General features: G+C 34.2%; 1 protein-coding gene across 15 annotated transcripts in view; it reads right to left on the bottom strand.

The window, feature by feature from the left end:
* EXOC6 (exocyst complex component 6) overlaps positions 1–17,268 on the bottom strand; it is a 221,852-nt gene that overhangs the window by 114,873 nt on the left and 89,711 nt on the right. For 13 of the 15 annotated variants that reach the window (XM_072625332.1, XM_072625352.1, XM_072625360.1 and 10 more), the window contains 5 exons: positions 11,781–11,849; positions 2,848–2,931; positions 2,701–2,747; positions 2,459–2,579; positions 745–816 (listed from right to left, as the gene is read on the bottom strand). In XM_072625332.1, the coding sequence (XP_072481433.1) occupies positions 745–816; positions 2,459–2,579; positions 2,701–2,747; positions 2,848–2,931; positions 11,781–11,849 (393 nt within the window). The remainder of the gene's footprint in view (positions 1–744; positions 817–2,458; positions 2,580–2,700; positions 2,748–2,847; positions 2,932–11,780; positions 11,850–17,268) is intronic. The other 2 variants (XM_072625304.1, XM_072625402.1) reach the window with 1 other exon arrangement.

Genomic DNA, 17,268 nt, shown 5'->3' with positions numbered 1-17,268 from the left:
ACTAATAATATAAAAAGGCTACAGTTTTATTACTGCAAATTAACCTTACTAATTTCTATTCTACTTAGACTGATGTTAAAATCCACTAAAGTCCTATTTCAAAACCTTAATGGTATAGAGGTAAATGTGTATTCTTGAAGGCTAACTCCCAGTACAGCACAAGTCTTGACAGGTAGCAACAAATTTTGAAAGGCTCTGACTATAGATATAGACTGACTGCTGCCTGAGGATAGCCTAGCTAAGTACCCTAGCACTTAGCCTCCTAGAAAGAACTCTGAGGTCATACAGATCAACCTTGTCATTTCTTTTTAACAAATGAGGAAGTTTAGCCTCAAAGAGGTTAAGTGACTTGCCCAAGATCACACAAGCAGTAAGCATTGGAAGCCAAATTTGAACCCATATCTTCTTACTCCACTGTCTTCTAATCATCATCAAAGCTTGGCCATCAAACAGTGAGTTTTTTGGTCACAGTAACTCACGAGCTATAATCCGTATCAACGGTGAGAGTATCTCCATCAGGAAATTCACAGATTTCTTTGAAATGCCAAAGTAAAACTTTTAAATGATTTCGTATTCCCTTAACAAAATTTACAATGTTACGTAGAATAGCAAAAAATAGTTGTCCTGAAGTTTACACTTGCCACAAGTCATCTATAGAAAGGTTAAGCAAACATAAACCATATTTATGCATGAATCTTTAATTTTTTAAAGTGTCAATAATTTTCATGTCAAGATATCACCTACCTGCAAAGTATCTGCGAATACTACAATAAGATTCTTCAGTTCCAGAACAAGATCAGGATCAGTGCAATAAGACTAAAAACAAACACCACCAGTCAAAGAATAGTTAAGAAATAAAGTTCTGACTTTTTTTATATATTAAAAAATGCCACATAAACTTTCAGTGAATTTAAAACTTTGGTTAGGTAGAAGCAAATATGTTCCATAACTACCAGTAGACTAAGCAAAAAGTTTCAATGGAAAAAGATAAGATATATTCAAATACACATAAGATACAGCATTATATAAAGAAATCTGTGGAGAACTCATATGGATTAAAATTCAGAATAACTTGTATTTCATAGTTTTCTAATAAAATGCCACATATTTCATAAAGTAAAAAGGTTACATGAGAACATTTAGATGATTATAATTTTTACTTAGAATAACAAAAAAAGTTATATATAACCTTTTATTTCAATAATTTTTCCCCTTAAAACAAGGATTTAAGTTTTGGCTTTCCTTTTTAAAGAATGTTTGAACATAAGAATTCACTAGTAAAAGAAAAACAATAGAATTTTTAAATCATCAATTTAAATTTCACATTTTAGAGCTGATTTTTTTGACATGAATGTCTTCAATAACAATTTTTATAAGTATTTTTATAAAAATGTATTAAAAGTATTAAAGTATAAAAAGTATTTTTATTTTTAAAAGTATTTTTTAATATACATCTCACATTTGGGGTCTCTAAAACAAAAGAAGACTCAATCATAACTTCAAAATCACCTTAGCTGAACTGCAATATAAATATACAAAAACCTTTTCACCTAGAATCTCTTCTAAAACAAAGAATAAAATGATAACAAAATTACAAATTTAATATTTCCAAATTTAACATTTGCCATTATGGCAAACATAATGCATTGTAAAGGGTTTTTTTTTCCTCCCAAATACATACCACTCTTTGCAGAGAGTTGAAAAGCACCAATTTTTAAATGCAGCAAGTCACTTTATAATAAACAAATAGTCAAAACAAATGATTCCTAATTCTGTGTAAAGTTTATATGAATGTACACTGAGTAAATATACTCACAGCTTAAATTTTGTTTATGTTATGTAACATTCAATTTCTTCCAAAAAAAAGTAGTAATTTTACTTTCAATTATGAAGACAATGGTATTTGACATTTGAAATAAACATTTTTGTGACTGGGCCAAATTTCACCATTTTATATATTTTCAAGATTGGGATTACAGTATATCACTGCGAACAAGTTACTTCCACAAACATTGAAAGAAGCTCTAATGGGTTTTGCTGGTGGAGTTTATTTTGGAAACAAAGATTTTGGAATGATAATTAGGAACTATTTCCTCATGATGCTCTTGGAGCAGAACTATTCAATCTGATTTAATGAAGAGGTCAGTTGAGACTAATGAGACCCGATTGCAATAATAACAACAGATTAACTCTGCATATTCTAAGGGGATAGAATAAGAACATGTGTGGAAGGCCTAGTCAGTTGCAAATCAATGGAGGATTATGCTAAAATCACAGCCTGATACTTTAGTGAAAAACAAAAGCCTAGCATGCTTTTCCTGCTATACAAAAGCAATTTTTAATTTTTTCAGATGCACTATGGAGATACAAATTTTCTCTTTGATATTATCCATCTTGTACACCAACAAATGCTTTAAATAAATGAATTTAAACAGTAATATAGTAAAGTCTCACTTACTGAATGAGCTCTAAGAACAGCAATTATCTTTGAAAGTGCCATATTCCAAAGTTCATCTGTATATGCTCTGGTTACTAATCCTTGAGTCACATGCAAAATGTGATCCTCCACCACAAAGAACCTAAATAAAAAGTAGTTGTCAACAAAACACTTTTTTAATTAAAAAGTATGTAGCAAGTAATTTCTGGTCTTCAATGCAAAAATAACAAAATGATAAAATTCAGCATTTCCATATTACATACCCTACAATTTGACTGAAATATCTTCTGTAACCATCAACTGTTTCATGCTTTAAAAGAAAAAAGGAAAGTTTAAATAAGTCCCAATGACATGAAAGCAAATTCGTATTCAAGATCACAAAACTAAATACAAAATCCTCATGTAATTACCATACTTGGTTGAGGTTGCAATACTAGTCTTGCCTGTTTCTTTCTTTGTTTTCGATAATAATTTTCAAATGTCTCTTCATCACCCTAAAATAAAGTTAGTAAAAAAAAAAAAAAAAAAGGTAAGAAATCTACCATCAAACTAGAGACTTTCTTAAGAGAACTTTATCTATAGCATTATGTATATCTGAAAATTGGGGCAGCTAGGTGGCACGATAGAACCCAGGGCCTGGAGTCAGGAAGACCTGAATTCAAATTCAGCTTCAGACACATACTAGCTCTTTGCGAACCTGGGCAAGTCACTTAACCCTGTTTGCCTCAGTTTCCTCACCTGTAAAATGAACTGGAGAAGGAAATGGCAAAGCACTCTGATATCTTTGCCAATAAACCTCAAATGCAGTCATGAAGAGTTGGACACAACAGAAATAACTGAACAACAAAACAAAATCTGAAGATTAAGTCATATATTCATAATTATAATGTCAAGATATAGTACGAAACACAAGAGCTTTCTTATTCAAATCTACGACAATCAAGTGAACAAACTTCCTAGAACAAGTTTCAACAATGAAATCTGATACTTGTTCATCTACTTTAGAGCTAACAGATTTATGACTCAGCCATGAGTCAAGGAGAACTGACTGATTAAGCATGCCAGTTTGTCTAACTCATCATAATCTTCTTACTATTTTCTTTACTAGATCTGTGATTTCATGGATGCTTAGAGCTCCTAGTAAAGAAATACCATCTAAAAAGTTGTGTGGGGCCCCAGTGTCACACAGCCAGGATATATAAAAGAAGGAACTTGCAATCACAGGTATTCTAGGCTCTAAGGTCAGCTCTCTGTCCTCCATGCCAAGCTGCCTCTCAATTTATTATTACTATATGCAAATACATAAAGAATCTATTCTTAGTATGGCAATATCTTCCATCAGTGTAGCTCACAATTCATTCCTGCCTTAGCATATAAATTCTAGGGACTTGCCCAAGAGTACATAGTGCTTGTTGAAGGTAGTTCTGGAACCACAAAATAGCATTATCTATGTTGTGTTATATTTTTATTTATTATGTTAAACATTTTCAAATTACATTTTAATCTTGTTTGGGCCATGCACAAGTATTGCAAGAAATAAGTTTGACACCTCTACTCTAAGCACTTGATTTTCTCTACTTCCTGCGGCAATGGCAATGGTGAAGACAATGGCTAAGATGGCAACAACAACGATAATATTCTTAATAGAGAGATATGGCACCTTCTGGGAGGTTATGAAATCTCTAATCAAAGTGTCATTTTCGTTTAAAGCTCTGGTCTTTGGAAGATAACTAACAGCATTAACATACATAACAAACTTAAACTTAATCCTATTCTGTTTAATTCACTAATACAATCACTGATACTCATTAAATCACAATAAACTGAGTAAAGGCTGATTAATTTGAGTCGAATATCAAAACTGTCACAGTACAAACAAGATACATGCAGTTTAAATTAGAGATAATCAACAGAGGAAAGGAACTAATATTGAGGAGGACTGGGAAAGGCTTCTTGTAGAAGGTGGGACTTTAACTGGGACTTGAAGGGAAGCCAGGGAAGCCAGGAGGCAGAGATGAGGAGGGAGAGAGTTCCAGGGACAGAACTTTAAAAAGAAAGTATCTCTCCATTTGAAAACAAGTAAAATAAGTTTTTCTCTGACCTATTCAACGCTTCTTAGTTTGAGTACTATTTTAGTAAGTCAGCTTCTTTTTATTTCTTGCTTTCGTTTTAGAAAATTATTTCTAAAATAAAATTAGATTTCATGTTATTCTACATAACTAACTGAAAGAAAGGTCAAAAGTTGTCACTGGTTCCTGAAAATGTAAAAAAAAAAAAAAAACCAACTCAAAAACCCTAGAAAGTCCCATAGAGACTAACACTATTCCAAATTGCTTAACAAAAGTTACATGATATAAAGACTGATGTATTTATTTGCATATATTACATTCAAGATAGTTGATCTAACTATGATCTACAGACTTATTAACAGTATGAGCCATTAAATCAGTCTAAACATGAGAGGGTGAGGGTAGGGGAAAGTCTTCCTCTCAGGCTGAAGCTGGCCAAATTATAGTAGGGTGAGACTTTCCTGGATTGGGCTCAGGTAAAAATTATTTTCCTATGCTACACTATTACTTTTCTTCCATCTTTGTGATAGTAAAATTAAATGATTTTAATAAGTGATTTAAGTAAAAAATGAGAGAAGTGAATCCCAGAAATTTTAAGTGACTTATGTGAAGTCATACAAGTAATAACAAAACCCAGATTTCACATCCAATGTTCTTTTCACTACACCACACCATTCTGAGCTTTCTTTATCTTGTAAATATATCAGGGCAGGAAGACCCAAATCTTACAGGAAATGTGGAGGTTATGGTAAAAAAAAAAAAAGTGTGTATGTACACACACACACACACACACACACACATTTTTTTGAGACAAAGGTTAAAAAAAAAAGTCAGTCAGTAAATAAATATTAACCACCTATGAGGTTGTGCCACATACCATAGTAAGCAATGAAGTGTTGTACAAGAGGCAAGAGATAACCTCTGTCCTCACAATCTAATGGAGGGTACAACAAGCAAACAAATAAGTACAAAAAAGCCATACACAAGACAAATAGGACATAATTAAAAGAAGGAAAGCACTAGAATTAAGAGAGATTGGGAAAGGCTTCCCGTAGAAGACCGGATTTTAGTTGGGATTTGAAAGAATCCAAGGAAGCCAGTAAGCGAAGATGAAAAGGAAGAGCATTCCAGACATGGAGGATAGCCAGAGAAAATGCTCAGAGCTAAGACATGAAGTGTCTTGTTTGTGGAACATACAAGGAGGCCAGTGTCACTGGATTGAAAAATATCTGTCCGAAAGTAAGGTGCAAGAAACCTGGAAATGTGGAAGGGGGCTAGGTCATGATGGGCTTTGGATGCCAAACAGAGGATTTTATATTTGATCCTAGAGGAAATGGGGAACCAATGGAGTTTACTGAGTGGGGGAGGTAACATGGTCAGACCTACTCTTTAGAAAAATCACTCTGGTGGCTAAATGGAGGAGAGACTACAGAAAGTAGAGATGGGGCAGGCAGACCCACTAGCAGGCTATTACAATAATCCAGATGAGGAGGGGGGAGGGGGAAGGGCCTGCTCTACAGTGCTGACAGTGTCAGTAGAGAGAAGAGGGGTGTGTATTTGAGAGATGTTGCAGAGGTGAAATCAACAGGACTTGGCAGCAAATTGAATACTGGGGATGAGAGAGTAAGGACTGTGAAAATGGTGTTACCCTCTATGGTAATAGAGAAAGTAGGAGGCAGGGAAGGTTTGAGGGAAAAGATAATGAGTTCTATTTTGGACATGTTGAGTTTAATATGTCAATGGGACATCCAGTCTGAGATGTCTGAAAGGCAGTTGGAGATGTGAGACTGGAGGTGAGCAGAGAGTCTGCGGCAGGATAGGTAGATCTGAGAATCATCAGCACAAAGGAATTGTTGAGAATGCCAAGCAAAGTAGAATACAGGGCTAAAATGCAAGCTTTTTGAGGGGGGAGAAGAAAGGAACCACAATAGTAATTTCATCAGTATAGGGAACTCAGAATGAGTTCTCTCTCTTCCAATACAAATCAGCACTTGTTCTACAACTAAAGACTAAGAGACTTGCCTGGGAAACTGAAAAGTTGCATGACTTATTTAGGGTCACATACTACAATAAAGCAGACTTTATTTAAAAGGAATCTTAACCAAATTCAACAGAATCTGCCTGAGATTGTAACTGATATTCTCCATGCCTCGGCCAACTGTCTTGGCTAGATGGTGAAAAGAAGAGCCAAATGGCAAACATACAAGCTAGATCAAATTTAGACAACAAAAAAGACAACAGCATGTATTTGTGTTTAACTCTGGATGTTACCATTATTACCTTTTTTCATCTTTATTCAACTGCACTTATTTACAAGTGTGTTATTTAAAGTATGTTGCTAAAAAGACCTTTCTCCACACTGAACATATAAAATGCCACACAAAAATTTTAAGTGTTAAATGTTACAATCAAACATCTTAGATACATTTTTATTTGGAATATGTTGATACACAGTAACATAACTTGCTGTAAATATAGTACTCTTTGTTTCTAATAAGACAGTTTAAATTCATCCTTAATGCCAAAGAGAACTATACTGACAAAATATCTATGAATATCACGCAACAAATCAAATAGCACACAACAAATACAAAAGAGAACTATCACAGTATTAAAATCACAACAGTACAGGTAGAAATATTTCAAAATGTTTATATTTTTCTCACAACAAAGGTCAGAATTTTATTCAACTTATATATTAAAATCTGATTCACAATATGTCAAATTTGTTGTTAACCTGTTGTTTTTCAATATGTACCACTAGATGGTGATCTTATTTCACCACCTTAACAAAAATCTAGAGAAATAATTCTAATCAACAACATAGTAATAATATTCTCTTAGCAAACTGTTCTGGGAATCAACTTTTGTTATCTATCCTCCTTACTAGGCTAGATAACAAGTAATAAGTTCAGATGAAATAAAAAATTCTAAGTAGAAATGAGGTAAGTACTCACAGATCTGTATCTCAAATCTACAATATTCATTCATATTTCCCTTCTCTCTCTATTACTTCCTTCTTGCCTCAATTTTGAAAAGGCAATATTTATTTCTTTACATAAAACTCTTACCTCAGAAAACTCTTAAAGTATGATAAGTGTTTTCAAGTTCACAATGAAATTTTTAACATTTTACTAAATCCTTTTTAAGATTTATCTATTTGTATTATATATAAAATAATGTGTTGTTTTCATAAAGTTATCTCTGCCTCTAAGGTCTGTCATAAATAATGCTGGTACAACAAATTATTTTGCTGACTTTTCCTGGTGTGATGTGAATTGATGGCATTGGAACATCTTCAATGTCCATTTAATTAATGAACATTAAATATTCATTTCAAGGCTTACCTCAGATATACCTCTCCTTGACGTCTTCACAGAGCTCTCTGTTCTTAACTTTCTGAAAGTCTCCTAGAACGCTTTGTTCTCTATTTTGCTCCCTTCAGCCCCTACTCATAGTATAACGTACTATGTTCATACCACATCCTGGGTAGAATATAAACTCCCTAAGTGTAGGAAGTATTTAATTTCTATCTTTGTATCCATATTACTTAGCAAAGTGGCTTTCATAGAATTATAGGATTTAGAGGTGGAAGTGACCTCTGAGGTTATCTACTCCAATATCCTCACTTTACAGATGAGGAAAGTGAGGCCCAGAGAAGGTAAGGGGTAACACAGGTAGTAAATGTTAGGTTGAGGACCTGAATTAAAGTCCTCTAGCTATGAATGTAGAATCTCACACAATAAATGCTTCATATATTTGTTCAAGTGAATTGAAAACATATTGAGGCAACGGGCCAAGTGGTTTATTTGTGTGTACCTGCTACTACCTAAGAGGAAATTAGGTGGGTATTTTCACTCTTTGGAGAAAAAATAATAATAACTGAGAAGAAAATCTAAAAATCCTAGTCCTGCCTTAACTAACTAGCAGGAAATTAAACAGCCCACATATTTCATTCACTGCAGTGTTAGGTAAAATACTATGTAATAGATGCTTCTACAATGAAGATTCACCCTGGTACAGGCCTTTCAAATACTGACAAGGGAAAATGGTGAGAAACCTGAGAATAGAAGGATCTCCATGTGGAATTACAAGTCCTAAGGTCCCCTATTTCCTCTTCCTCTTCACCTAAGATGTCCAATAAGACTATTTATTCCTTTCAATGACACTAAAAGCAGAGACAGAAAGCTGCTGCAGGCAAATGGCCACTGCTTGCTCTTTGTTGCTACATAAAGCCTAACCTAGGAGAAGCAAAGGCCAAACTGATTAAGATCCTAGAAAGCTTCCAAGGAAAAGGTGAAGAGGTGCCTTGATTTAGGTACTGCCTAGATCAACTAGGAAACAGAAGCCAACACAGAGTGGGACTGGACTGTCAGCCGCCATGAAACCTCACTAGCTGGTAAATTCAGTCCAGGAAATTGATTCCTACCCCCAGTACATTTTCCACGCCTCTCCACTGTTTGCAGAGATAACCTGACAGGGTGAAAACACACAATCCTTTTCCCTTAATAGTTCCCATGGCTGAAAGGAGCTCTGGGGAGATAACTGAGAGAAACACTCCAAAACAGCTTGATGATTTTACTTTACTGTGTTTAATAAACCATGTGGCCACAATGTGGATTGCCTCTGTAATCTCCCAGACATAGGATAAGAGTGGAGTCATATAGAGGTTTCCATAATTCTCCTAATTCACAGTGATATTTTTATTTTATTTTCATACATTTAAATGAATACTTAATCACCTCTGCCACCTCAGCTTCCTAAGATCTGTTTATACCTAATATGCCTTAAACTACAGCAGTAAGAGAGAACAGTAGGTAAAGAATTTACATGTAAGCACCTTCTAAATCAGCAGTGGGGATATTGTAGAATCTCCTTTCTGCCACCATGTAGGAAATGGTAGCTTGACTACAGCACTACCTGGTGGACAAATTAGGTCTTATACTCAGTGCTTAGCACAGTATTTGGCACATAGTAAGTGCTTATTAATAAATGCTAGCTGACTGACTCCCTTGCTGGCTAATTAATAAATTGTTTTGTGAGGTCCTGCTTTCCTACAGATTTATATAAAGTAAGTTGCAAGTCAGGTATGAGCTACTAATGTTGCTATTGTAGTACCTCAAGTGACAGAGGTGATATCCCCCAAGTATACAGGTAGTCAGTACAATTTTCACACTTCCTGTATTTAAAGGTTATTAGTGTGCTTTGAAATTCTAATTAGATAGGGGACTATAAAATGAGAACATTCAAGTATCTTGGTGAAGGAAATTATGTTCCTCATTGCTAAGGCTTTGGGAACGATATAAAAACATCTATGTCTCTCCAAACAGTTTTACACTAAAAATATTTAAAGGGGAAAGGAAGAAAGGAGGAAAACATGTATGTAAATATAGAATCACTTTCAATTATTCAATTCAACTCAACAAATATTCATTAAGTGCTAATTAGGTATCAGGCACTGTTCTAGTCACTATGAAATACAAAGACAAAAATACCAGTGTCTACCCTCAAGGAGAATATATGTATTTTACATCCACCCAACAGATGTTTATTACCATGATTACACATACTTAATTCATTTATATTGCAGTGAAACCCCACTAATCAGAAAATAAGGAATAAAAGAAATTAAGTCCTATCAGCATTTATTAGAATCTCAAGTTGTAGAATATCCTTAAAATAAACATATTTTTTGTTACTTTCAATTATTCTGTTATTAATAATGAATATAAAATTAATTTTTAAAATCATAACTCAAAATTGGGAGAGACTGAAAATTAGACAAGGGGAGGATCACTGTAAGGGCAATCTGCCGGAGAAGTCAAGTAGATGTGAAATCAAGGGTAATGTTAGTTGATCTAGGACAGGAGCTACACTAGACTGAATACTGGAGGGTGGGAGGAGTTGTCAAGGAATGTAAGAAAAGATAAAGGCCTTAATTTTTTTGGTGATGTATAAAGCAGTCTTCACCCAAGAAGGCAGGCACAAAAGAGTGCCATGGCAGGCTTGAAGAGAAAAGAAAAAGTTGGAATAACCACTGTGGTGAGTAGAAGAGACCTATATCATTGTGTGAAAAAAAAAAAAGGTATTTTTAAAATGGAAGTACTTTGAAAACAAAAATAAAAACAAAAGTACTTTGGAAACAAAAATTTCAAGTAATTATTATTTGAATATAAAAAAGACTAAAAGATTCTGGCACTTTCTTTTGCTACAGAATGATTTATTTAAATTATATAAAACCATCTTATTTCCATATTCACTTAATCAAGTTCAGTACCTTTTATTCTCTTTTCCTTTACTAAAATGATGCAGAGAAGTAATTTTACTTGTTAAGGGATAGGAGCAGTGACATAGATAATCTCCAAATAATCTATATTATATTCTAGAATTAATTTTAATATTTGAAATTACGTCTAACTCCTTAATTAACATTTTCTCCTCAGATATACTTCTAGGCATTGAAGTGACCCTAAATTTTGGTAAGTCTAATCTAGAAAGGCTTACGATATGGGCCTAGTTCATTACTGAAAGGTTGGCCACTAGATGATAAAATTTTTCAGTCACAACCATTTACAAAACTACCTACCAAAGCAAAGAGGCACTGTATTGAAGGGGGAAAAGTATCCACACTGACAAAAAAAAACATGGATTCTTGAAATTTAATGTTAAAATCAGTTCATATTTCTTAAATGATGACAGAAGAAAGCAATATAGAAGTGTACTAAGTAATAGAAGGATATCATTTTGATCATTTAAAAGTGACACAGAAAATCCACAACTGAAGAAAATAATTGTTCCATCGTTATACAAAATTATTTTTTCAAGTTCCTATTATAAATACAATAATGCTCCAAATAAAAACAAATAAATAATTATATGGAACTGAACTCCAAATAAAAAGAAAGCATCATGGAACCCAAGACTCTTAGGAAGGAACTTACTCATCTAGTTCAACCCAAAACTGAACAAGAATCCCTTCTATAACATATCCAATTTCACTCTTAGTAAGATGTTTTCTAAACTATTTACATTTTTATTTAAAATACATACATTTTAACAAAATAATAGAAACAACTATTTGTTTTCTGTCCCTTTCCAATATTTTTTCCACCTTTGTACTGATAAAACTAGGCTTTGTGATTTAGGAGAGATATTTCAGTGTACTATATTACCAGTGCAGTCATTAACTGACTAGTTCATCTTAATTTACTGATGTTATAAAACAGGGAGCATAAATTTTTAAAGATAAATATATTCACCTGAGAAATACTTACCAAAACAGAATAAATATGCAAACACCTATAAACAGGTGAAAAATCAACAAGATCCTGTACATTTAATACCTGAAAAAGGAAAGACATTTTAAAACATTACAAAACACTATATTATAAGGGAGTTGATGAAAAGAAACCCTGATTAGGTTGCTTCAATTTTAGGAAAGCTATCAATATAATTGACCATATCAATAACAAAATCAACAGCAATCATATGATAATCTCAATAGATGCTGAAAAAGTTTTTGACAAAATACACCACCCATTCCTATTAAAAATATTAGGGAGCACATGAATAAAGGAAACTTTCCTTAAAATGATCAACAGTATCTATCTAAAACCACCAGCATGCATTATCTGTAAAGGGGATAAGCTAGAAGACTTTGCAATAAGATCAGTATTGAAGCAAGGATGCCCATTATCACCACTATTGTTCAATATAGTACTAGAAATGTTAGCTTTAGCAATAAGAGAAGAAAAAGAAATTGAAGGAATTAGAATAGGAAATATGAAAACCATAAGCAGATGATAAGATGGTATACATAGAGAACCCTAGTGCATCCACTAAAAAATTACTTGAAATAATGAAAAACTTTAGCAAAGTTGTATATAAGATAAACCCACATAAATCATCAGCGATTCTTTACATGACCAATAAAGCACAGAAGCAAGAAAGAGAAATTCCATTTACAACAACTGTAAACAATATAAAATACTTAGGAGTACACCTGCCAAGACAAATCCAGGAACTATAACACAATTATAAAACACTTTTCACAAAAATAAAGTCAGATCTAAACAACTGGAAAAGTATCAATTGCTCATGGGTAGGCCAATCTAATATAATAAAAATGACAATTTTGTCTAAAATTTAATTTACCTATTTTAATTATTTTTACCTAATTTATCTATTCAGTGCCATATCAAAATATTTTATAGGACTAGAAAAAAATAACAAAATTCATCTGAAAGAACAAAAGGTCAAAAATATCATGGGAATTAAAGGGAAAAACTACAAAGGAAGGTAGTCTAGCAATACCAGATCTCAAACTATATGATAAAGTAGTAATCATCAAAACTACCTGGTACTGGCTAAGAAATAGAGAGGTGGATCAGTGGAACAGATTAAGGGTAGAATAGTCAATGACAATAATAACCTAGTGTTTGACAAACCCAAAGACCCCTGCTTTTGGGATAAGAACTCACTATTTGACAAAAACTGCTGGGAAAACTAGAAAACAATAGGACACAAACTAGGTATAGATCTACCAAACTAGGTATAGACCAACATCTCATATTGTATATACTAAGATAAGGTTCAAATGGGTGCATGACTTGGACATAAAAGGTGACACTATAAGCAAACTAGAAAAGCAAGGAATAGTCTACCTGTCAAAACTATGGAGAGGAGAAGAATCCATGATCAAAAAGGATATAGAGAGCATTATAAAATGTAAAATAGATCATTTTGATTATATTAAATTAAAAAAGCTTTTGTTCAAACAAAATCAATGCAACCAAAATAAGAAGGACAGAAGAAAGTTGGGAAGCAATCCTTACAGCAAATGTTTTTGATAAAGGCCTCATTTCTCAACTATACAGAGAATTGATAAATAGTCAAAAGATATGAATAAGCAGTTTTCAAATGAAGAAATCAAAGCTATCTGTAGACATATGAAGTGCTCTAAATCACTTTTGATTAGAGAAATCTAAATTAAAACAACTCTGAGGTACTACCTCACACCTATCAGATAGGCTAATATGAGAAAAAAGGAAAACGATAAACGCTGGAGAGGATGTGGGAAAATGGGGGCACTGATGCGTTGTTGCTGGAGTTACGAACTGAGGCATCATTCTAGAGAGTACTTTGGAATTGTGCCCAAAGGGCTACAAAAACGTGCATACCTTTTGACCCAGCAATATCACTTCTAGGGCTATAATCCCAAAGAGATCATAAAAAAGGGAAAGGGTCACACATATACAAAAATATTTATAGCAGCTCTTTTTGTGGTGGCCAAGAACTGGAAATCAAGGTGATGTCCATCAACTGGGGAAAGGCTGAACAAGTTGTGGTATATGAATGTAATTCTATTGTGCTATAAGAAATGATGAACAGGAGAACCTCAGAAAAGCCTGGACAGACTTATATGAACTGATGCTGAGTGAAATGAGCAGAACCAGGAACAGTCACAGTGTGAAAGGACTGTTTCTGATAGACTTAGCCCTTCACGGCAATGCAAGGACCTAAAACATTTATCAAGGACTCTTGAGGCAAAATGACATACACATCCAGAGAAAGAACTATGGAACTGGAACACAGAATGAAGCACTCTACTTCCTCATGTTATGTTTTGTTTCAGTTTTTTCATGGTTTCTCCCATTCCTTTTAATTCTTCTGTGCAACATGACTAATGTGAAAAATGTGTTTAATAAGAATATATGTATAGAACCCATATAAGACTGCATGCTTGGGGAGGGAGGGGGGAAGGGAGGGAGGGAAATTTAAAACTTATGGAAGTGATTGCTGAAAACTGAAAACAAATAAATTAATTAAATTTTTTTAAAAAGAATATAAGAACATGAAAATATGTATTTAACTTAGTTCCACTCCAATAAAAATATCATATATAAAAAGGTGCTTATTATTACTTTGGATAATGGTGACACAGAATATATATAGTTGTCCATAGACACAATTCTTGCCCTTAAGAAACTTATAAACAAATGAGAGACAACAAAAATAAAATGCGGAACTTTAAATGGGAAATACATACATACATACATACACACATATAAGATGTAAATATGTCTGTGTTTTAGTTCTCATTCACTTATTTCACATGAGTCCAACTCTTCACGACCCCATTTGGAGATTTCTTGGCAAAGATACTAGAGTGGTTTGCCATTTTCTTCTCCAGCTCATTTTACAGATGAGAAAATTGAGGCAAACAGGGTTAAGTGACTTTCCCAGGGTCATACAGCTAGTATGACATATTATTAATGTATTTTTGCTTAACATATAATATCTCTATTTGAAGGCAGAATGGTTTTAGAGGAATAATCAGATATCCCAGGATGGGAGAATTTACCTTATTCCTCCCTAGGAAGGGAGGCTAAAAGCACCAGATCCTGTGAAAACTGGGAACCAAGGTTACAGGAGGGAGAACTTAGAGATCTAGAAAGATATTTGCAAGGAATATCAACAAAACCAGAGAAAGAACTGGCAGGGGTGTGTAGGAGAGGATGGATTTTAACAGGTATTAAAAGCAGAGATGAGCTGTTGAAGGAAAAAATTCAGATGGAAAAAGACTTAGCTAGTTTGCATGGGAATTCTCAGGGTTCAGGCTCTCCTTTAAAAGAGCATGCTGCAGGGGGAGGTCTCAGGTGGAAGAAAAGGTTGTTCATATAGCTTAAAAGAAGTGGAAGGCTGGCAAAAGAAGTGTGCACACAACTACTGTACAGACCCAGACTAATTGCCATGGTGACAACTGCCACGAGAGTATGTGGGATGAAAATGTAGGATAGGTGGAAGTAGTCAATATGCTGAACTTATGGCAGTACATCAAGCTATCAAAATAGAACAAGAAGGGCAGTGTCATATATTCACTGATTCAAGAGTGGTAGCTAATGGGTTAGCTACATGGATGCCCATGTGGAAAAATCAAAATTGAGAAATTCATGGCAAACAAGTGTGGGGCAAAGAATTATGGGAAGATATATGGGACATGTCTTTGGTTACTAATTTGTTAGTTTTTCATGTAGATGCTCACATGACTCTCAGCATACCAGAACGTGAGTACAATGCACATACTGACTGCCCAACAAAGAATGCTACTCAACATACTGTCCCTATTCTAACAACTGATGATCCAGAATTAGCAAAATGGATCCCTCAAACGGCCCGCCATTTTGGGGTTCAGGCCACACATCAGTGGGCACATGATCGAAGTGTCAGTATCTCTCATTCACTGTTAAAAACAAGTAGCAGAGGCATGTTATATATGTCAACTGGAAAAGGTACAAACTGTTGCTCAGGTAGTAACTGAAAAGATAGCAAGGGAAAAAGTACCAGCCCAAATTTGGCAAATAGATTATACTGGACCCTACACCAAGATAAAGGAGGCAAATTTATATGTACTGGTATTGATACCTATTCAGGTGTACTAGTAGATTGTCCCTATAAAAATGTGACCCAGAAAAATACCTGTAAAACTCTAGATATTCTAAGTCTATAGTATAGAACTCCAATGCAGATTCAAAGTGACAATAGGTCACATTTCAAAGATAATGAAATGAAGAGATATATATCATAATCCATATTATCCACAAGCATCTATGTTAATTGAAAGAATGAATGGATTATTGACAGAACAGTTAAGGAAGTTAAGTTCTAATAATTTTTATCAACATTGGAAAGATAATATGTTCACTGTTTTATGTAATTTGAATAATAGACCATTGGCAGGAAGTACACCTCTAGCCACAATGATGACCTCAAAACTGCAAATTAGAAAACAATATACATATAAGATCCTGAATATTGAGTATTGGACTGTGAGGCCAGATGTCCCAGCACCGTATCTAATGACACCAAGTTTGGCAGGACATGATTTATATTGTTTAGAGGACTTTGGATTGGGTAGAAAAGAAATAAAAATCTCTACTAGAATATGTATGAAAATCCCTAAAAATCATTTTGGATGGATATTACCTAAATCAGGATTAGCAGCTCAAGGAATACATGCATTGGCTGGAGTGACAGATTCTAATTATCAAGGAGAAACTATTGTGACATTCCAAAACTTAAGTGAAGAAACCATACAGTTTTGTAAAAATGACAGAATAGTTCAAGTGATTATTATTCCTTGTGAAACAATACCCCTTGTGAAAACTGACCCTCCTTCTGAAATAATTAGCAGAGGAACTGAAGAGTTGGGTTCTACTGACCCTGCTTCTGGTTATTGTTTCTCTGTTTCTTTTTAGCTTTTTGTCTGTTAAACTTGTTTGTTAGATTTGTTTCCTGAAGGCTTAGTACCCTCCATCTGCAGATGCCTGATCGCTTAAGCTGGATGTCACACCCTGTCCATAACAATGATGTGTCACCCCTGGACCTGGTGTAGACCAAGCTCCAGACACCAGCTAAAGAAATGACTTCTCACATAGGACCTCTTGGGGCAGGGACTACTCTATGGCCAATTTCATCAGGAAGTAGCTATGGAAGAAGAGACTTTTGCCCCTTACCCCAAGATTTTAGGCCCCATTCATTCGAGGATGGAATGATGAGGTGTTTGTGTTCAAACCACACCCTAAGATATTATTTTATGTGCTTATTTTGTGTGATCCTTGTTATATTGTTGTAAAGTTCTGTTGACACCAGTTGCCCCATTGACCTATGTAATGGATAAGAAAGATCTTGTGGCCAAATGTATTTTAATGTACTTTTGCTTAATTTGAAGATCTTTCCCACCCATTAATAGGTCCATGCGAC

The sequence above is a fragment of the Notamacropus eugenii genome, chromosome 1 (assembly GCF_028372415.1).
Source record: "Notamacropus eugenii isolate mMacEug1 chromosome 1, mMacEug1.pri_v2, whole genome shotgun sequence".
Classification (NCBI taxonomy): Eukaryota; Metazoa; Chordata; class Mammalia; order Diprotodontia; family Macropodidae; genus Notamacropus; species Notamacropus eugenii.
This window is presented reverse-complemented; position numbering and strand designations above follow the sequence as displayed.